We start from the raw sequence: 23,266 nt of genomic DNA on the forward strand, positions 1-23,266 counted from the left end.
AGCCATCATTGTTGTTTGGCGGGCCCGGGCTGGGGATTTGAACCCGCCACCTTAGGTGTATGTGGCTGGCGCCTTAGCCGCTTGAGCCACAGGCGTCGAGCCGAGTCTCAGTTTTCTAATCTGTAAAACAGTGACCATTATTCTTGCCTGGCTCCCCTCACAGTGTTTTTGCAAGCCTAAATAAAAATATCCTGGGGTGTGCTTATCTCTAAGGCTTTAGAAGGGTCTTATAGAGAACTCGAGGAAAATAAGAGGAAGAGAGAGAAGCTCCTATATTATCAATAGACAAGAACATGAGCCATCACTTACAAATGCAAACAAGGACCATATCCTAATAAGATGGCTGCACATTTTAAAGGAAAAACAAAATACCTATAATAAAGAATGGATTTGATTTTTAAAATACGGAGACAGTAACAATTCACTTATTCATTACATATTTAAAATAATAGCTACGATTAATTAAGAATTACTAAGTGCCAGCTGGTATGCTAGGTACTTACATATTTAATCCATATGTAAAGCATCAGGCAAGCACTGATATCCTCGTGCTATAGACAAAGGCATTCAGGCTGACAGCTTAAACTTGGGTGAGGTCACAGAGTCAGTAAGTGGTGGTGCTGGTCTTCAAAGTCATAGTTTATGCCCTTTCGACCTAACTGGGCCACTGTTTCTTAACCTACTCTGCCCTCTTACCCCATCCTCACATGTCTAAATTATTCTGTTTCAGGTCCACACAAAAACTATCTTTTTAGTGAAGGCTCGTCCACAGCCTCCCCGGAGGAAGTAAACGGCTTCCTCTCAGTGTTGAAGTAACTCATCTGCCTTTCTTGCGGCACTTTGTGCTTTCCATTTTCTTTTATATACTGTCTGTTCCCGTTTCATTGCTTTGATTAAGCTATCAGCTCCTTGAATGCAAGTTCAAGGAACACATTATAAGACTAGACAGAACAGGACAGATGGCTGTCTCTAATGCCAGGCTGGGACCATAAAAGAGAGAGGTGCGGTGGTGCCTGTGGCTCAAAGGAGTAAGGCACCGGCCCCATATGCCTGAGGTGGTGGGTTCAAACCCAGCCCTGGCCAAAAATTGCAAAAAAAAAAAAAGAAGAGAGAGATGTAGTCTCCAATCTCAAGCTGCTCCAAAGCCTAGGGGGGAAGACTTGGCAGTAAAAGTGAATCTAAGGTACTGAGGGAATACGTATTTCTATCTGCCACTGTGCTGTTGAGTGAGTGGACTGAGCTAGGATGTGAGCTGGATCTTGAAGCTAGAATAATACTTGGGTAAGGTGGAGGAAGGGGTGGGCTATTCTGGGTAGTGGGAACTTGTCAGGGTAAAGAACTAAGGTCGGAAATGTGAGCAATGGCTCGGCACCTGTAGCACAGTGGTTACGGTGCCAGCCACGTACACCAAGGCTGGCAGGTTTGAACCCGGCCTGGGCCAGCTAAACAACAATGACAACTACAACAACAAAATAGCTGGGTGTTGTAGTGGGTGCTTGTAGTCCCAGCTACTTGGGAGGCTGAGGCAAGAGAATCACTTAAGCCCAGGAGTTTGAGGTTGCTGTGAGCTATGATGCTACAGCACTCTACTGAGGGTGACTTTGTCTCAAAAAAAAAAAAAAGAAAGAAAGAAAGAAATGTGGCGAGTGTTGTCTTGGGGTCAGTGGAGGCAGGGTGGGAGAGAGGAGCAGAGACATTACTGAGACATTGTCTTGGGACCTGGACCCTGTGGCTTCATCACACAGCCCATTCACAGCAGCCACAGCACACAATCTCTTCAACTCAGCTCTAAATTATCGTCTTACCGACAGCCATCAAGCAGCAGCTTGCACGCACATTCTTCTCTGACCATAACTCAGCACCAGCATCAGCTCTGTGTGTGTGTGTCTCAATGTGAGCCTGGGACCACTTTATAGTCAGTAGTAAAAGAAAGAAAAATGGAATGTTTAAATGGCATTCTGGTGATTTTTAAGCAAAGTTTTCAAGAACACAGCCTCTGAGCGGAAATTCTGCTTTTCAAAATTATGCTGCTTGGCAGTTGTGACTGGGTTTGTGTTCCTAGCATGAGAAAATGGGGACTTCTTCTTGGAAAGAGCCGGCAAAAATTACTGAGAAGTGTGTGCCATGCAACCATGCTCATGAGGAAAAAGGGGTTCATTTTAGGATTAATCGTAGCACAATCTTTTTTTGACAAAATAAAACAAACTATCACATAACTTTGATGCCGGCAAGGGGAGGAGTTCAGTGAATGCACTAACTCTCAGCTGGTTTGAAATCCTCAACACCAAAAGGACACACAGCAATCTGCTTCCACAGGGACCAATCTGTGAATGCTAACAACCCACGGAAAATGGAAGTGTTTTCTTTTACAAAAGATGTAAAAAGCCTCCCTTAGGAACGCTGAGTTTTTTTACCCTTTGCCCCGTGGAGCACAGGCTTGGGAGGTAACTCCTCATTCCACGGTTGCTCTCGGAAATTCTCAGATTTCCTCTGAGGCTGAAAGTGCTTGTTCCGGCTTTGTTTAGCTTTGTGATTTCCAGCCTGGCTTCCTGCCCCGGTCCTCACTTGGAACCATTATGTAGCATTCATTTTGCAGTACTTTGCATCTATCTTAGGAACCTATTTTTCATTAGAGTGCCATAAAGTGTTAATGCGCTTGGCACAGCTGGCACAGGGGGGCACTCCAGAAATGAATGAGTTTGGAGCTTAATGGGTTTTGCTACGTCACTGCCCCGAGACCTCGATTCTAGTTTATTACTACAGGTTCATGGGTCAACCAGGCCCGGAAAGTCATTGAATTTCTCTGTCCCTTGGACTCAGAGTTGTTAGAAATTACAGTGTCTTAGGAAGGAAAAGACAATTGGGTTGCAATGAGGAAGCATTTCAATGTAAACATTTTGGCTAAATTGTGTAAAGAGATCTCAGAAGAGAGGGACCTAATCTCTAAAAGTTCTAGTAATTTTGTTAAGGTTTCTTTCTCAGTCTAAATATTTTTTCTAATATTACATTTGGAATTTTATATTCTTTTCTTAAAAAGGATGGGCAAAGAACCACAAAACCCAGATTCTCCTCATTCCTAAAATAAATGTGCATTCCAGCCAAGGTGGTCTATTCTTTGCCAATAAAAGCTGTCGTGCCTTTTCTCCTCTACAAGAGGAGATGAGTGAGGATGGTGGCAAGAAAGAGCTTATTTACATAACTGCACAGAGGCCAGAGGAGCAACAGTATGGGAGAATGGAGAAGGAGTGGTTAAGATGAGCCAGGGAGTCCATGGAAGAGAACCTGGATTTTATTCTACCCATGGAAGCTAGAGAGTGATTAAGATACAGCTAAAATTTAAAAAGATCACTCTGGCTACTACGAGCAAGTGGCAGGACAGGAGTGAAATCAGGAGCAAATTATAAGGATACAGCTGTCTAGGTAAGAAAAGGTGGAGGCTTGAAGTAGGTGGCAAGGTGGCAAGCGGTCAGATTAATATATACTTTGCATGTAGTGAAGACAGGGTTTGCTGGTGAATTAGTTTAGATCTGGAAAAGGATATCCACTGTCACTGCTCCTATTCCATAACAGGAGGAGGGAGTGAAAAAGGCAGTCAGGGATGATTCCCTGGTTTGAGCATCTCAGTAGGTAAGATGCCATGTGCTGAGAGGAAGAAGATGAATGGAAGGACAGTTTTACATTATGTCAAGGCTGAGGTGCCTGTGATACCATGAGGGCCAGTTTCAAGCAGGTGTCCGGCTATCCAGAGTCTGCAGGAGAGGGTTTACTAGAAACAAAACACTGGGAGTGATAAGCATACACATTAGAACCTCTGTAAGTTGATCAGCTAAGATATGTCAACATACAGAGGTGGTCAACATCAGAACTGGGCCTACTGTACTGATATATGCATACGGTGCATGTCCGGTCTAGAAAATTAGGTCAACTTAAAGAGGCGGTCAAGTATGGAAGTTCTATTGTACACGGTTTTCAAAACTATGGGAATGAGGATAGCACCTGTGGCTCAAAAGAGTAGGGCATTGGCCCCATATGCCAGAGGTGATGGGTTCAAACCTAACCCCTGGCCAAAAAACTGCAAAAACAAACAAACAAACAAACAAAAACTATGGGAATGAAAAAGAATACCTATGAAGAAAGTAGAGAGAGAAAAGGAGAGGAGAACCAAAGATGGGACCATGGAGAGAACTCTAATATTTAATGATTAAGTAAAGGAGGAGGAAAATACAAAACAGAGAAAGGGTAGACAGAAGGAGAGAGCCAGGAGAGGACAGTACCATGGAGTATTTCAAGAAGGTAGGAAAGGCCAGCAAGGCCAAATGATACTGAGATGCTGAATAGGATGAGGATACAAAAGTGACCCTTGGGTTTGGGTCTATGTTTAGAATTTGGGAGATACATGGCTAGATAAAAGGAACTTCAGTGTACTGATAGAACTAAAAATCAGGCTGGAGTGAGTTAAGGAGGAATTGGAAAGACATATACAGACCTATAATCATTATAGAAATTAAATCAGTAGTTAAAAATCCGCACTTTCCCCTCAACAAACAAAAACACTAGGTTTTCGCTAAGTTCTATCAGACCTTCAAGATATAAATAATTCCTATCTTATACAAACTGTTCTAGAGAATGGAAAAGGGAATGACACTCAATTTATTTTATTTACAACCTCATCATGTTTGGTCATATTATAACCACAATCATGAAGGATTTAATGAGAAAAAAATTATAGGCCAGTGTCATTTCAGTTTGCAGATATACACATATAAAAATTAGCAAATCAATCCATAATATAGAAAAAATAATACGTGACTAAGTAGAGTGTATACTAGGAGGCAAAGATGGCTTAATGTTAGAGAATGTATTAATATTAATACATTACCATGTTAAAGGAGAAAAATACAGTATTTTAACAGTAGATTCAGAATAAGTATTTGATAAATTCTAAATATATACATTCATGATTAAAAAACAACTCTTAGTAAGCTGGAAATAGAAACAATATTTCTTTTGCTGATGAAGGATATCTGCCCAAACCTGCAATAAGTATAACACTTAATGGTGAAAAGGTCAAAAGGTTTCTCTTGCAGGGTGTCCAACCTGTGGCCCACAGGCTGAATGTGGATCATGTGAAGACTTTTTTCTTATCTGTGGTGGCAGATACCACAAAAATTATACATGAGTTTTTTTTCCTCTCATCATCTTTGGTTAGTGTTTGTATATAAAATTTGTGCCCCAAGACAATTTTTTTTGTTTTGTTTTTTATAGAGTTTCACTTTGTTGCCCTTGGTTAGGTGCTGTGGTATCATAGATAACAGCAACTTCAAACTCTTGGGTTTAAGTGATTCTCTTGCCTCAGCCTCCTGAGTAGCTGGGAATACAGGTGCCCACCACAGCACCTGCTATTTTTAGAGACGGAGTCTCGCTCTGGCTCAGGCTAGTCTTGAACTTGTGAGCTCAGGCAATCCACCTGCTTGGGCCTCCCAAATGCTGGGATTAAAGGCGTGAGCCATTGTGCCTGGCCCCAAGACAAACCTTCTTCCAATGTGACATAGAGCCAAAAGGTGTTCCTAATACCCTGCAAGACCAGAATAAGAAAAGGATACCTACTATCACTGTTCCTATTCCATAATAAAACATAATATGAACACCTGTAATCCTAGCACTCTCAGAGGCTGAAGTGGGTGAATTACTTGAGCTCATGAATTTGAGACCAGCCTGAGCAAGAGTGAAACCTTGCCTCAGCTAAAAACAGAAAAACTAGCTGAGTGTTATGGCGGACACTGTAGTCTCAGTTACTCTGGAGGCTGAGGCAAGAGGATCTCTTGAGCCCAAGAGACTGAGGTTGCTGTGAGTTATGATGCCACAGCACCCTACCCAGAGTAATAGAGTGAGACTCTGTCTCAAAGAACAAAACAAAACATAATAAGACAAGAAAAAATAATGTAACTTATAAAAATAGAAACTCCACAATCATTCATTAAAAAATAAAAACTGTAAGCAGAACTGTAAGCTACTAGGACCAAGTATATCTAATAAAAATGCAAAAGACCTTCATGAAGAAAATTTGAAAACTTCACTGATGTTAACAGAAAAGGAACCAAATACATACCACATTTATAGGTAGGGAGACTCAATATCATAAAGCTGTCAAATCATGTAAGTAAGATTTACAAGTCAAGAAAAGTCAAGTGTTTTCAAGAAGAACCTTAAATAGGCTTCTCCCTACCAGATATCAGTCAGTGTCTTGCTTTCCCCCTCCTATGAAGGAATATGGCTTAGGAATAATACCCTTGGCTCTTTCCATCCTCTCTCTCTCTTTTTCAGAGGAGAAGGGACTTTTCTGACCAGTGAATCCAGAGGGCAAAATAGAAGCTGGGTACTGTGTTTCTGGCTCCGCCCTGTCTGGGTGCCTGCAGGAATCACCTGATCACTCTCTGCCAAGGTAGTAAGGGCCTGCCCCTGTCAGGACAAACAGCCTGTGACTCTCCAGTTCCACATTCTGATTAGGAGGGTTAAGTTGCATTTTGAGTGGTATCATTGCAAGCCCTTTTTATTACAGATCTTAAGCCACATTTTCCAAGCACCTTTATCAGTAGTAAAACTGACATTTTGATTTGTATTGGTCCATTTCTTGTATAATCACTCTCAAATAGTCCCAAATGTCAGGAGGAAGAGGGTTGCTATTTATTGGGCATCCTCAAACCTCAACAAGGTTTAGAGAAATGACATTTTATAATATAAAATGTGGTACTAGCCCATGGATAGACAAATAAGATGGAGAAGAAGGAGACTGGAAAGGAAGTTGGTATATGAAAGAGATGGTAGTCTCAGTTAGTGGAGAAAAGACAGGCCCTTCAATAAATGATACAGGGACAATTTGCTATCCATACCCAGCAAAATACATTTAGTGATTAATCAGGTAGTGTGGGTTGCCTCTTTTTTCGCTATTTTAGGTTATTTACTGTTCGTGTTAGATAACTTTTCATGAATGCTTTGTGTCCAACTACACCACAAATCCCTGAGGGCAGAGCTTGAGCCTTATACCTCTTGCTACCCTCCAGAGCCCCTATCACAGAGCTTCACAAAGACAGAGTGCTAAATAAATGTTTGCCAGCTCACCTTTATTATTATCATCTTACATTAAACCTCAATTCCTCTCCTGTCTTCCCTAAGGCATCCAGGCCCAATACCCAGCTTTGATAATTTCTTCGGTATTTTGAGTAGAATTCTTTAAGCAAGCGTGTAGTTGATTAACAGGTGTCCTGTGTAAGATTAGACTTCTTGAACTTGCCATTTTGAGGATCTCGTAGGGACAAAAATCAAAACAGTCAAGGTAAAGACTGATTATGGATAACATTTTCTTATTATCGTCAAGGTCCATCCTTACACAAAAGAAAATGAAGCCAAGATTGTACCTCTCTCCTCAAAAGCAGTTTTTCCATCTAACATCTAATTTCATTTTCACAACAAATGGGAGAGATGAGCTGGGCAGAGATTATGGATAAGGAAATCAAATTTCAGAGGCTTCAAATCCAGCTAGTACATCAGAAAAGACCTGTGATCAGAGGCAGTCCCCGGCCCACCTCTGCCCACCCTTGTCTAACTCTAAAGGCCTGCTTTCCCTTCACTTGATTTTGTAGGTTATTGCCCATCGCTCAAGAATTCAAACTTCAAAAATTATTAAATGCCTATAGCCAACAGATTTCCATTTATTTAAGTCAAATGAATCAATATAAAGCCTCCTTTGTATCAGATTTCTCCTCTCCTCTTCTCTTTTTAAAAGGGTCATATCTAGCCCAGTAAAGCACTTTAAACACAGCTTGTCCGCCTGGTAAAACAGGCACCGACATCAAACCTAAGAAACATCTTAGAACGTAGCCCCCGGTCTCAGACTAGGTTCTGACAACCTGACCTATCTTTGTCTGCTTCCTCCTCCCTTGTCTGAAAAGCCAATGATCTATTGCCCATTCTCTATGCCCAGATAAGAGCCATCTCTATGCCCATTCTATTTGCTGCTTCTTTGGAGAAGTTCTAAGGGCTCCAGGTGCCCCTTCCATGAATCATATTGACCGTCCTCCAGTCTCTGTCTCAGCAATGTACTCAAGGATTCCCTGCTCAGCCAACCTTCCAAAGTTCACACAAAGAGCCCTAAGCCCTCCTCCTTCTAAGGGTGGCTCATTGTCCTTTGCCAGACTGGAGCATGGATCTACCTATGTATGATGGTTGCTGTTCCTTTTCTTCAGATATCTTATTATAGAAGAAAACCCTGAGGGAAGTGTGGAGCAATGTCGAAGTCAGGAAAGATTTTCAGGATCATTATCCACATTATAGTTCCTAGTAATCAGGGATACAGGTACTCACCACCTGACCATCAATCCATGCTCCATGAAGTTCTTCAGGTTAGGAAGGGTTTGCCTCAAGTCTGGAGTCCCTAGTCCATGTTGGTATCTTAGCTGCAAAAGCAAGAGAAGAGAATTATAGGAAATTTTGGCAGATTATAGGCAATGCTTCAGAAAAAGCACTAAAAACAAGTTGGTTTTGAACTCTGTAAGAGGAAAGTAAATGTATAATCTCGTTATCAATCACATTGTGTCATCTACTTCGTAGGTGTCTGATGTATGGATGAGCATGTGTAAACATGCACATACATTTACCAGATGAGATGGTTTTAAAAGCAGCCTCATTTACCGCTCCTTTGCCCCTCTAAACTTGGAGAAGAGTAGGAATGACCAACTGTGGAATCAGGATATTTCAAAGACCCCTGTATTTACTCTTCTTTGCTATTCCTAGACTCTGATAGGGTTTGCTAAAGCCAATCCCAAGGACATACACCATAAAACTAGTATTTCATTTTAGATATTGGCAGCTTCCCTTTCTTTACTGGTCCTTTCTCTTTGTGTAAACAAGGGTAAGGACCATCTTATATTCATTGCTGATTCCAACAGCATCTGGCATAGTGCTGGTGCTTAGTCAACACTGTTAAAAAATAAATAGGCCAGGCACAGTGACTCATGCCTGTAATCCAAGCCCTCTAGGAAGCTGAGGCAGGTGAATCACCTGAGCTCACGAGTTTGAGACCGGCCTGAGCAAGAATGAGACTTCATCTCTACTAAAAATGAAAAACTGAGGCAAGAAGATCTCTTAAGCCCAAGAGTTTGAGGTTGCTGTGAGCTATGACACGACAGCACTCTACCATGTGACAAAGTAAGACTCTGTCTCAAAAAAAAAAAATAGCAGGATGCTTTTGACAGAGGCTGTACTCTCTGTTTCTCTTGGGTCTCCACCTTTCCTCTTCATCTAAACCACAGCACACAGCTGGAGAGCCAGTAAAGGAAACCACCGGCTTATGGGTTAGATCTGCCCTTTGTTTGACTTATTTCTGCCAGGGCCAATTTTCTAAAATTAAGTGTCCTTCTGTGTAATTTGCATAACTTGCTAAATGGTTTTCATGTGTCCATTCTTTACCTCCTTTCACGGTGTCTCTGATACACCATTGGCTTCCTTAACTGGCCACCACGGAGAACCGAGGGAAGTAGGTGTGCGCCTTTATACGCATGCTCATTCTCACATCGAGTACACTGTAAGCGGACAACATCGCCCTGAAAAGATGTGTTTTCCAAATGACATAATATACCAAGGGTGCCAAAACGTGTACACATTTTGGGAAAGAAAAAAATAGTATTAAAATTGCAAAACTCAAAATATACCAATAACAAAAGAGGAATATAAGTCACGTTTGAGCACCTCTTGTAATTTCAGAAGTCAAATGTGACTTGAGTATTATTTTAATATAAGTTTTTCCTTTCTTAAAATGTGTATACATTTTTTGGTACCCTCTGTATATGAAGAAAGTTTACAAACTATATACTGCACACATATGAAGGACTATCAGTTTTTCAGCACTTAAACTTAAGGGTGGCTCAGGCAAACTTTTAAATGTTTTTCTTTCTCGGGCTCAGCGCTGGTAGCACAGTGGTTACGGTGCCAGCCACGTACACTGAGGCTGGCAGGTTCGAATCTGGCCCGGGCCAGCTAAACAATGACAACTACAACAAAAAAATAGTTGGGTGTTGTGGTGGGCGCCCATAGTCCCAGCTACTTGGGAGGCTGAGGCAAGAGAATCGGTTAAGCCCAAGAGTTTGAGGTTGCTGTGAGCTGTGATGCCATGGCATTCTACCCAAGGCGACATAGTGAGACTCTGTCTCAAGAAAAAAAAAAAAGTTTTTCATTCTTAAAAAATAAAACCAGTACAAACAAAAAAGAGTAAGTTTTCTTTGGTTTGAATGTAGAATTCAAGTGATTTTTCTGTGAGTGACATTTAACAGAGAAAGAGTTCTTTCTCACTGATACCAAGCTTTTAAAGAAAAACTCCAAACTTAACAGGTCTCAGGAATGATCTGAGTGAAAACACACATAAAGTCTGGAAGTAGAAACATACAATGTTAAAACTGAATATCTTGAATATTTAAGCCAATCCCTTTCCTTTTGTAGATGAAGAAACTGAAGCCCAGAAAGGCAAAGTAAATCTCTAGGGCCACATGGTTCAATGGCAAAGATATCATTAGCCAGGGTTTCCTTCTCAGAAACCCCAGTACTCCACCACCTACTCCAAAGTCTAAGAAAACTTAGAACAGTATTTGAGAAGACAGAGGGAAAATATTCTTTTCCTTTTTCAAACCTAGCTTGGTGACCTAAATCACCTCCTGAGATTTGCTGACCTTGAATTGTAAGATCTACCCCATATGAAATGACATCATTTCTTGTATTAACATAAACACATTTTTTCCATACATTGATAAAAGCAAAATGGCTGATATCCCAATATGACATTCCTGAATTCATTGTTTCAATAAAAAAGTAAAATTGTTTACACATGGCATGGAAATTTCACCTGTGATTCATACTGAAAAATATTAAATATCAAAAAAACCATACTGAAACCCCACCAAACTGTATGTGTCTGAGCCAGTACATAGACAATTGCCTGCCCCAGACTGCACACTGGAAGGTGGGTGTTGAATTCTTTTCAGAGACCACAGTGAACATTTTTCTCCAAGTCTGACTTCAACCAAAAAAGGAAAATGTGGAAATTTCAAGTCTCCACCCAAATCTTAACTCTTCATTTGCTGCATTGCACTATTATTTTTTTAATCATAGACTCTTATAATTTTATAGCTTACAGAGACGCTAGAGATCATTTTTCTCCAACCTTCTTCCTTTTATAAGGGAAGAAACTCCTGAAGGCAAGTGTCCTGCCTAAAGTCACAGAGGGACAAAGCCAAGGCTAGAACCTCTTTAATCACAGCCCTAAATTTTACCATATCACCCTTTAAATTCTCCAAACAGAGAAATGAAAAAGTAATGCATACGTTATATATATATATATATATATATGCATAGATATGTTATTTTTATTAATAGTACCAGTACTATTTAATAAGTCTAAACCACTACAAGGTTTGTTTTCTTGAGCCAGAGTCTCACTTTGTTGCCCTTGGTAGAGTGCTGTTGTGTCACAGCTCACAGCAACCTCCAACTGTTGGGCTTAGGCGATTCTCTTGCCTCAGCCTCCTAAGTAGCTGGGACTACAGGCGCCCACCACAACGCCCAGCTATTTTTTCATGCAGTTGTCACTGCTGTTTTAGCTGGTTGGGGCCGGGTTCGAACCCACCACCTTCAGTATATGGGGCCAGCACCCTACCCGCTGAGCCACAGGCGCTGCCCCACTATAAGGTTTATAAAGAAAAAACAGCAGTTCTCTGCTCTTCTGTGGCAGCACCACTGTCAGCTGTTTCTTCTTTAGCATCACATTTCTAAATAATATGCTTATATTAATTTTCCTATCACCCTTTCCATTTTAGACACCATCTACCATATTTCTACCATGCAAGATGAGAATTTAATTCTCTTATACCACTCCTCTCTCACATAAACATTTTATCCCCTCTTCTATATGTGATCTACTGGCTTTTCATTAAAGCATATGAGACCTTGACTCTTTACCTTCCCCCCCACTTCCCCTCTTCATCCTCTCAGTATATTTAATGTCTCATGTTTTGTCAATTCAAGATTTAGCATTTACCTCTTTACCCCTATGTAAATACTGTTTACTGCCAAGCCATGTAACGTACTATTCCTTTCCTGTATTTTGTTTATTTTGCTTGTTTTTCTAGAAGTAGTTTACTCTTTTTTTCCTACTACCTCTTGAGTTTTTCTATGTACCTATCACCAGTACTCCCCAAACTCTAACAAAACCTTAAAACCCTTCTCAATTTAACTGAATATACCATATAATGAGTCAAGTCTACTTTCCCCTTAAAGATGTGTCCCCCGAAGCTGCCTCCCTTTGCTCCAGTCTGAATTGGCTGATAGTTTGGTATGCTGCACGGCTATCTTCACCACCATCCTGGAAATTTTACTCACTTCTCTCCTGTGCTGAGACTGTTTTTACCTAGATCTCACGTCTTCTTTCTTGATTTACTGCCTCATCTTGGTGGAGCATATCCTATAATATCTTTCTGGGAAAAAGTAGCATGGGAAGTAACTTTTTTGACACCTTAAATATCTGAAAATATCTTTATTCTTACACTTGAATGATAGTTTGCCTGGGGAAAGAATTCAAGGCTGAAAATAATTTTCCTTAGCTATTTCCAAAGTATTGCTTCACTGTGATTTAACTCTGCACATGGCAATTGGGAAACCAATTGAGAAATCAAATAAGATTCTGATTCCTGGTCCTTTATATGTGAGCTGATTCTTCTCTGCAAGTTTTTAGAATTTTCTTCTCTAATCTCAGTATTCTAAAATTTCAGTGATAAGCCTTCTTTTGGGTCTCTTTTTATTTACTGGGCTGGGCACTTAGTGAGTCCCTTCAATATGAAAATGCTTATTACTTAATTTTGATAGTTTCCTTATACTACTATTATTATCATCTCCTCCTCCTCCTTCATTTTCTGGTACCTCTGGGTTTGCTTCTTTTTTTCCTTTTTTTTTTTTTGAGACAGAGTCTCATTTTGTCGTTCTGGGTAGAGTACCATGGCGTCATCATAGCTCACTTTTGGGCTTGAGCGATCCTCTTACCTCGGCCTTCCAAGTAGCTGGAACTACAGGTGCCTGCCAGAATGCCTAGCTAGTTTTTCTATTTCTATTTATTTATTTATTTTGAGATGGAGTCTCACTATGCCATCCTCAGTCGAGTGCCATGGCATCACAGCTCACAGCAATCTCAATCTCTTGGGCTTAAGTGATTCTCTTGCTTCAGCCTCCCAAGTAGTTGGAACTATAGACATCTGCCACAACGCTCAGCCATTTTTTTTTTTTTTTTTTGCAACTTTTGGCCAGGGATGGGTTTGAACCTGTCACCTCTGGCATATGTGGCTGGCGCCCTACTCCTTTGAGCCAGAGGCGCTGCCCCGCTCAGCTATTTTTTTTGATGCTACAACAAAAGGTCAGTATATATATCCAAGTTAGTATATTATTCATTTATTTACATGTAATTTTCTAAAATTTTGTCATTATGATTACCGGGTCTTGTTTCTTCTGTTCTTTTTATCATTGTGCTTTTACGATTTTTATTTTTATTATTTTTTTAGAGACAGAGTCTCACTTTATCACCCTTGGTACAGTGCTGTGGCATCACAGCTCACAGCAACCTCCAGCTCTTGGGCTTAGGCGATTCTCTTGACTCAGCCTTCCGAGTAGCTGGGACTATAGGTGCCCGCCACAATGCCCGGCTACTTTTTTGTTGCAGTTTGGCCAGGGCTGGGCTTGAACCTGCTACCCTTGGTATATGGGGCTGGCCCCCTACCCACTGAGCAATAAGTGCTGCCCGCTTTTACGATTTTTAAATTATCTTCATTAGTAGCATTTCAGTAGGGAGGTGACATCAATGAGTATATTCAAATCATTTAATGATAAAGTCTCTTTTATATACTATATAATGGTGTTTTTTTTTTTTTTTTGAGACAGAGCCTCAAGCTGTCCCCCTGGGTAGAGTGCCGTGGCATCATTGCTCACAGAAACCTCCAACTCCTGGGCTCAAGTGAGTCTCCTGCTTCAGCCTCCCAAGTAGTTGGGACCACAGGTGCCCGGCCACAACGCCTGGCTATTTTTGGTTGCAGCCATCATTGTTGTTTGGCGGGCCCGGGTTGGATTCGAATCCGCCACCTTAGGTGTATGTGGCTGGCACCTTAGCCACTTGAGTTATAGGCTCTGAGCCCCTGTTATCATTATTAGTACTCTGTCTCTAAATCATCATCATCATAGCACCTACCATTAGGCTGGCCATACAACTGGTGCTCAATGATGGCTTATGACTTAACTAATTAGAATGGGAATCAGGAAAAAAGAAAAAAGAAAAGAGTTACTTTAAATCAAGGGGAAAATCTTAAGTTCATTTTTTAAATGTTAATTTTTGTTAAGCTTCTGACTGCAAGCACTCCATAGAGGTAGTGATAAACAATTACACATGCCAATATCTTTGAAATAATTACACAGTAAAATGGAGAGACTAATACGTGAGTGGTCAGGAGACTTGGGTGATATACCCAGTTTGCTGAATGGCCATGCAAATTCCCTCCTTGCTTGCTTGGGCTAGTCAAATAATTTCAAAATTTTTAAATTAAGAAACTGTACACCTTTTGTACTAACCTAGATGGAGTTGAAACACGTTCTTCTTAGTAAAGTATCATAAGAATGGAAAAGCAAGTATTCAATGTACTCAATACTAATATGGAGACAGGAGATGAACTAATACATACCCACACAAGGAAAATCTCAGTTCAATTCAAGTTGGGAGGAGAGGGGAAGGAAATTGGTGCGTTCCTTCCTAACAGGCACAAAGTAAGGGTACATGGAAAACCTCCTGGGTATGAGATAAACTACAATAGGGACCTCACCTAACAGATGCAAACACTGCAACCTAATCGTTTGTACCCTCATATTAGTCTGAAATAAAGAAAAAAAAATTAAAGAAACCACTAGCAAGTTAACACCCTGATAAGGTATTAATAAAAATGGGAAGGAAAAGAAGGAATCAGGCCAAGAAGCAAAGGACAAGGATAGAGAAAACTATCTTTGGAGAAAACTCCATTTACTAAGTTCCTACATGCCCCATTCATTCATTCATCCATTCAACAGATATTTACTGAGCGTCCACTAGGCTAGGCAATGTGAATCAGCTCACTCTTTGGGCTGACAAGCCTGGACTCACCACGTAATGTATGTAAACTTGGGCACATTACATAACCAATCTGTGCCTTATCTCTAAAACAACACCAACAATATTTATCTCATAAGACCTCTGTAGGAGTTCAGTTAGAATTTTTATAGAGAGTGGAAGCCTATGAGGCCTTTCAGAGGACGGTCATTAACACTGTCACGGGCCTAGAGCACTAAGCTGAAGAGTTTTGTCTTGTCAGCAGTAAGAACCTACTCCAGGGTTCAAGCAAGAGAGGGAATGAGAAAACTGCAGAAGCAGCTATGACGGATGGGTTAAAACATGGACTTTCTCTAATAAACTTGACTACTATCAATAACTACTATCAATACTGCACTTCCCTAAACATTATGGCTCCTTCTGTTTTCACTTCTGATTTGGGAAAGCAGAGGCCAAGAAGCCCAGGCAAGTAAAATATTGCTGTGGGTCTAACTGCCTCCAATTAGCCTCTGAAATAAACACCTTTTGTAACAACTTCCTACTGCGCCACCACCCAAAGAGTCTAAATAGTTTTTCAGCAGAATTTTGGTTTCAATTAGCTTGAATTTCAGATTTATACTTATTGGTTTAAAACTCCAGGGGGCAATTAAATTTCTGTTCAACTCTATGGCTAGTAGGCAACAAAGGTGAAAACTACATATAGATATAATATTAAATTAATAGATATAATATTAAATTAGACAGGAAGTGTGTGTGGGGAAACAAAGTTCAGTAGTTTCCCTGGAAAAATTAACTAATGGCATTGTCTACTAACAGAAGAAAATCCATACACTAAAATAACCAGGAAGATTTGGCTTTATATGAAGTTACTGGAGCAAGCAAAGATAAAGAAAACCAGAGCAAAGAGTACATTTATAAGTTGCCAGCACACAACTACAGCCTCACCAATTCCATTATCTATCTTCTCCCAGTTTTCCTCTCCTACACCTCCTTTTTGTATAAAAATACAGGGTGGCCATAAGTTCATGTGCAATTTATTTTATTTTTTCATGTGCATTTAGTTAGAACTATTTAAAATTGCATACAAACTTTATGGCCACCCTGTATAGTATTTTTCCAAAGCTATGTGCTGGTTTCATCCCAAATCACTATATAATCACTTTGAGTTTCACCAAGTAAGACAGATCAACTATGATGTCAGAGCTCTTGCAGTTGGAATTAACTAGTGCATGCACTTTATAAATGCTGCTCCATTGATGAGGTAAGATCATGTACAGTTCTGGAGATCGTATTTGAAAATACAGTTTGATTGTACTTTTGAGAAATAAATCCTCAGTTCTCGTACTCAGTGAGCATCCTTCATTGAGCTGAGAGGTCTAATTTAATATCAAAGTGCTCAATTTTATTTTTATTTTTTACACACAGTTTTTCCAGGCCAGGAAAGACTCTGGGGGTTCAGGAATCATTCTGTCATTTAGGTTTTGGCAGAGAGGAAATTCAGTTTAGACAACATACACACATTCACTCTCTTTCTGTCTCTCTCTCTCTCTGTCTTCCAAACTACATTTATCTACACAAGGCCACTTACTGCGTGGCTTATTAGTTCCATATGGGGCTCGAACTGAGCTGCAGGATATGTTTGATACAAACCGTCTGTTACCGTGAGGGAATGTGGATTAATACAATACTTCAATAAAGGTTACTAAAAGATCAACACTTTCGTGATGGGATTACAATGAATTTGACTACAAAGAGAACTGGTCTGGAGGAATTGAAAACAAGAAATTAAAAACGCATATAAAGCATCAAAGACTTAGAGTTTTGGCTTATGTAGTCAAAAACGTCTGTAGGACCAGTTACCAATATTTCAATTCATTTTCACATACTACTAAAGTTTCACAGACACGAAAAGAACTAAATTAGGAGCTTAAAAAAAAGGTACCACCATGTCGAAATTAAAATCTGCCTTCCTACAAGAAAACACAACGCTTTCAAAGATGTAGAAGAGCCAAAGAATATTTAATATAAGCAATAATTCTGTATCTTACACATTGAGTCACTGTAATATATACCTCTAAGGAAAAATATAAAAACTCGATGATGGGCCTCTGATTGTGAGAACAAACTAAGTACTTTTCCAACCCATCTATGAACACATGCCAGTCTTTTCCAAAGTAGATATAACGTAAACACTGGACACTGCTGAGGCCTACCATTCTGAGGTCTGCCGCCTAAAAAGTCAAGTCCAAAAGCTCTGAAGTCTGAGAAATGGGAAAGCTTCTTGTATATCGTCTCTCAGTCATACTATCAACTGCTCTCAGAATTAATATTAGAACCGAATGGCACCTTTGAAAGCATCATTTTACCCTGTAGGCTAAGTGAGAGGTTAAATGGCCTATGTAACAGGTTGAGTCCAGGGACAAGAATCTAAGTCTGCTGAGTTCTAGCCCCAGGCTCTTTTCTTTACATATGTTACTTTGTTGTATTTAAGAGGTACAGGTTATAGTTGAATCAAACTTATCATTATAACATCTGTCATATTAAAAACATTTCTTTTCTTTTTTTTGAGACAGAGTCTCACTATATAGCCCTGGGTAGAGTGCCATGGTGTCGCATGTCACAGCAACCTCAAACTCTTGGGCTCAAGTGATTTTCTTGCCTCAGCCTCCCAAGTAGCTGAGACTATCGGTGTCCACAACAATACCCAGCTATTTTTAGAGATGGGGAGGGGAGTCTTGCTCTGGCTTAGGCTGGTCTCGAACTTGTGAGCTCAGGCAATCCACCTGCCTTGGCCTTCCAGAGTGCTAGGATTACAGGTGTGAGCCACCATACCCAGCTAAAAAGATTTCACTTAAGATGTGCCTTTGCTTCACAACCTTACATTGGCCACAAAACAACTAGAAGCACTGTTAGAGTCACGCAACTCTGGAGTCAACCTGAACAATAAGCATAGTCTCTATCACTGCCAATCCTTGTGAGCTGCTAAACAGAGTCAGTAATCCAAATTACAAGTAGATAAGCAAAGCAGAACTGGAAATTTGTCAAAAGCAGGTCAATCATAATTTTGGGAGCAACTGCAATCAGTTTTAATTGATGATCATTAAAGGTGGTTTATGTTCTCTGGAGGCTATGGTTTCTGTGAGTGGATAAATGTGTGTACATATTCGTGCGGTTCAGCAGGTCCAGCAGGCCCACCCTTTGCTCCCTGACCTCCTGTTGAGGGTTTGGTGTGCGCTGATTACCCCAATCCACCTGCATTAACCTTTGACCCAATCTGGACCCCTGATTCCCTTTAGAGCTAAACCTTACTCTACCTAAACTCATCAAACTTAGCATTTTCACTTGACTTGCTGCAAAGAATCACACATTCAGATGAAGATTACAGTCTAATAGAACAGGCAGTTTTCCAAAACATTGCAGAAATAGGATCATAGTGAATATAGCCTCTTGTGTCTGCCTTTTTTCATATGTGAGATTCATCCAGGTTGTTGCATGTGTGATTAGTTTGTTCCTTTTTATTGCTGAGGAGTATTCTACTGTATGGATTTACCACAAACTGTTTACCTAAATGTTAGGTGATGGATATTTGGGTTGTTTCCAATTTTGATTTTCATGAATTAAGGCACTATAAATATTTGGGCACAAGTTTTTGTTTGGATTTGTATGTTTGTTTCTCTTGTACCAATACCCAGGTGTGGAACTGCTGGGATGAATGGCAGATATGTTTAACTTTATTTAAAAAAATTAAAAATGCTAAACTGTTTTCCAAAGTGGCTATCCAATTTGGCATTCCCAGCAGCAGTGTATGAGAGTTTCAGGAGCTCTGCACTGTGGTCAGCATTTGATACTGTCAGCTTTAAAATTTTACCCAACTCCTAGTTGTGTAGTAGTATCTCGTTATGGTTTTAATTAGCATAACCTTAATGACTAATAATATTGAGCATTTTTTCATATGCTTATTTGCCATCTGTATCTCTTCTCCTGACCCCCTCACAGTTGTGGTGAGTGAGCTATTTAAGGACAAATGGGAGCCACCTGTGATGAATACTTACTACATCTGATTAATATTCTCTGCTTAATCTCAATACCTTCTAATTAGTAATTCTCTACTGCCATTTCTGTTTACTCTAGCTAAGTACATTCTGTTTACTGCAATAATAAAATTGTGGCTGGGTGTGGTAGCTAACGCCAGTAGTTCTAGCATTTTGGAAGGCCGACGTGAGTGGATTGCTTGAGCTCAGAAGTTTGAGACCAGCCAGACAAGAGTGCAACCCCATCTCCACTAAAAATAGAAAAATTAGCTGGGCATGGAGGAGGGCATCTGTAGTCCCAGCTACTAGGGAGGCTGAGGTAAGAAAATTACTCAAACCTGGGAGTTCGAGGTTGCTATGAGCTGTGATGTCACAGTACTTTACCCAGGGCGACACAGTGAGACTCTGTCTCAGGAAAAAAGGAAAATTCTACATGCAGTGAAGGGTCACAGAAACTTTCTATGTGTGGAGAAGACAAAATGAAAATGCTATTATAATTGCAGAAATTCCTTCATAAAAATTCAGATAAATCTAAATATCAGTTTTATTGAAATACAAAATGCACTTAAACTAGTTGCTATAAATTTGATTACACAAGAAACATAGATAATGGCATCTCCTAGCTATGAAAAAGTGACAAGTACCTGACATGACCATTAATACAAATTACTTAATTCTATTCAACAAATAATAACTATTGAACTGTGTGTGTGGGGTTGATGGTCATAGAAATGGAGATATGTACATGACTCTGTTTACAATAGGAGAAATCTGAAAATAATTTGAAAAAAAAAATTTTTTTTTTTTTGAGACAAGAGTCTTGCTATGTTGCCCTTGGTAGAGTGCTGTAGCCACAGCAAATTCTAACTCTTGGGCTTAAGCGATTCTCTTGCCTTAGCCTCCTGAATAGCTGGGATTACAGACACCTGCCACAATGCCTGGCTATTTTTTTGATGCAATTGTCATTGTTGATTAGCAGGCCAGGGCCATTTTCGAACCCATCTACCTCAGTCTATGTGGCTGGCGCCCTACCCACTGAGCTATGGGTGCTGCCTTGAATATATGTTTAGGCTTTGGGCCAGGTTCTCTGGCAGAATAATGATGGTGTTAATGATAATGAAAACAGTTCTACAGCTGCTAACATGTTTATTAAGTGATTGGTTATGTGCCAGGAATTATACCAAGCACTGTATTATTTCATTCAATCCTCACTGTAATGCTTTTGTCATTGAAGAAACTGACTTAGAGAATGAGTTAAATGGTAGAGTTCGAATTTGCAGCCCAGGTCTGTTTGAACCCTAGTACTCTGAAATCTTAACCACCTGTGAATGATAATAATAATGGTGATAATGCAGCACCTGCAATCTGTGTCAGACATGGAACTTAACTGTTTACTTATGTTATTTCATCTTCATAATAATCCTATAAGGCAGGTGATATAATTCCCATTCTACATATGACAAAGTTTAAAAGGTCAAAGGAGTTGCCTGAAATTTCCCAGGTAGCAAAAAGAGAAGTTGGGATCTCCATTCAATTCTGAGTGTTTATATCACAGCACACAGCGTACATATTGCTTACAAGTTGCTCAGAGAAGATTTTTATTTTGTTTTTTTTTTATTTTGAGAAGATTTTTATTCCTCATTTAATTTCAATACTTATGAAAGAGACTCTCAAAAATTTTTTCAACCAGAGAAATTACTTCTCTTGATTTCAGAAATCCGACAATAGCTACATCTCTACTTAGTTGCTGTTGAGCTAAGCAATATATATTTGGTCTTTTAAATTTTGTTAGTAAATTAACCCCTAGAGCCTCTGAACTTCCTCCAGTTTCCCTTAAAGAATCTAGTAATGAGTGCCTTCAGTGGAACACAGTTTTCCAGAAGAAAACTCTTTTCTCTTATTAATGATTCTTCCCTTAAATATTGATTTTACTATAATGGCTACTTCATGTCTTTTAAGTTTTTTTGGGTAGGATTTTTCTGACCTCCCTTGAATTATAATAAGGTCCAAATCCATGAATCTAATCTTTGGTCTCCCTGGTTGATCATAAGTTAATGTATTTGGAAAAAAAACAAAAATACCCCAAACAGCAATGAACTTTAGAGTGCACATTGCTCCTCCCACTGGATAGATGCTCCTACAATTTATTTTGAAATGATTTTAATCATTGTTTGATCTCAGAATTCATTCAACAAAAAGCAATTAATTCATTTGATATGTACAAAATACTTATTACTTGCTGGGTGCACAAGGTGTGATGAGGTACCACAAAATGACTCAGCCATGAATACTACCCCAAAGGAGGTTACCTCTTAATATGGAGATAACTAAGTGAACCTATAAGAAAGTACAACCTTCTATGAGCGTACAAAGGGTAGAGTAAGGCTGGGTGAGGTGGCTTACACCTGTAATTCTAGCATTCTGGGGTAGAATCACATGAGCTCAGGAGTTCGAGACCAGTCTCTAAAAATAGCAGGATGTTGTTGCAGATGCCTTTAGTCCCAGCTACTCAGGGAGGCTGAGGCAAGAGGATTGCTTGAGTCCAAGAGTTTGAGGTTGCTGTGAGCTACCAAGAATGAGACTCTGTCCTAAATAAACAAACAAACAAAAGGTAGGGGAGTAGGCCAAATTTAAAGATGGCGCCCATGACTTTCACTTCCTGGTGTTACTCTGTGGTTATTTATTTTTAAGGTAAATGGAGGAGATTATTTGGATGAGCCTAATTTAATCACATGAACTCTTTAAAAAAGTTTTCTTGGCTGGCAGTAGATGAAAAATCAGAGACTTGAAGTATAAGAAGAGTTTGAAGGACATTACTGGTCTGGAGATGGAGGGGCCATCTAAGAAGAAATGTGGATATCCTCTCAGGAGCAAAAAGAGGCCTCTGGCTGAAAACCAGCAAGTAAATGGGAACCTCAGACCTACAGCTGCAAAAAACTAAATTCTGCCAAAAATGTAAAGGAGCTTAGAAGTGGATCATTCCCAAGAGCCTCCCCAGATAAGAACTTAGTCTGGCCAACACCTTGATTTTGGCCTTGTGAGACTCTGAGCAGAGAAACCAGCAGAGCCCATCTGCTGTAGGTCAGACTTCTGACCCACGGAACTGTGAGATAAAAATGGGTGCTGTTTAAACTGTTAAATTGTTACAAAGCAATAGGAAACTAATCCAGGGGGAAAGATTCTGTCTACCTTTTACCTGAAAATATGAGGGGTGACTTTATGGGGAGAACATGGCTTGAGCACTCTTTGACAGACAGATAGTATTTAGACGTGGGAAGACAGGGGGAGAGCATTTCTACAATTTCATCCAACTCTTCCAGTGAACATTTTTGTGTATCTACTATGCATCAGGCACAACAGGGGTTTTTAGTCAGCAAATATTATATTGAACACATGCTGGGACACACTTCCCAGTGGCTCATTTACAAGTTCTTGGGGGAGAGTTAGAGACACTGAAGAGTAATCCCACTGTAATCCCCACTTCGGAATTTTTGTTCTTCATAGATTATAATTAGTTCGGAACAGGACAAATTCCTTGGTGGTTAAAGCAAAGCACAGTATTAAGTGATCTTGTTTATCAAACTGGGAAAACACAACATACTATATATAATAATCCTGTTAAGTGTAGTAGCCATAAGTCAAAAAATCACAAGCCAGATGTTCACCACTACCGTAACCAGTTAATACTAACTTGATAGGTGAGAAAGAATGAGTTAAATGCTATACACATTGGAAAACAATAGCCAAACTGGCAATTCTTTAATGGACATGATTATGCATCTAGAAAATCCAAGAAAACTGAGTGAAAACTCATCACAAACCATATGATAATTCAATACAAAATTAAAAACACAAATCAACTGATCTTCCTTCATACCAATAACAATGAACAATGAATTAGAATGCTACTTGGTATCATTTTAAAGAGCAACAAGGATAAAATATCTAAATAAGCATCTCCAAAAGGGCATGATCTATATGAAGAAAACTTTAATATTCTATTGAGGGATATAAAAAAAGATTTTAATAAGTGGAAACTCAGACCTTGTTCTTGGGTAGAAAGACTTGTTACCATAAA

At 39.7% G+C, this 23,266-nt stretch overlaps 1 protein-coding gene across 1 annotated transcript in view; it reads right to left on the bottom strand.

Annotated features, from left to right (window-relative positions):
- The window catches only part of UVRAG (UV radiation resistance associated), a 322,439-nt gene that overhangs the window by 17,086 nt on the left and 282,087 nt on the right, over positions 1-23,266 (bottom strand). Inside the window, exon 14 of the mRNA XM_003780887.2 lies at positions 8,362-8,453. Coding sequence (XP_003780935.1) covers positions 8,362-8,453 — 92 coding nt within the window. The remainder of the gene's footprint in view (positions 1-8,361; positions 8,454-23,266) is intronic.

This window comes from Otolemur garnettii, unplaced genomic scaffold (genome assembly GCF_000181295.1).
Source record: "Otolemur garnettii isolate 467f Iridium unplaced genomic scaffold, OtoGar3 scaffold00001, whole genome shotgun sequence".
Lineage (NCBI taxonomy): Eukaryota > Metazoa > Chordata > Mammalia > Primates > Galagidae > Otolemur > Otolemur garnettii.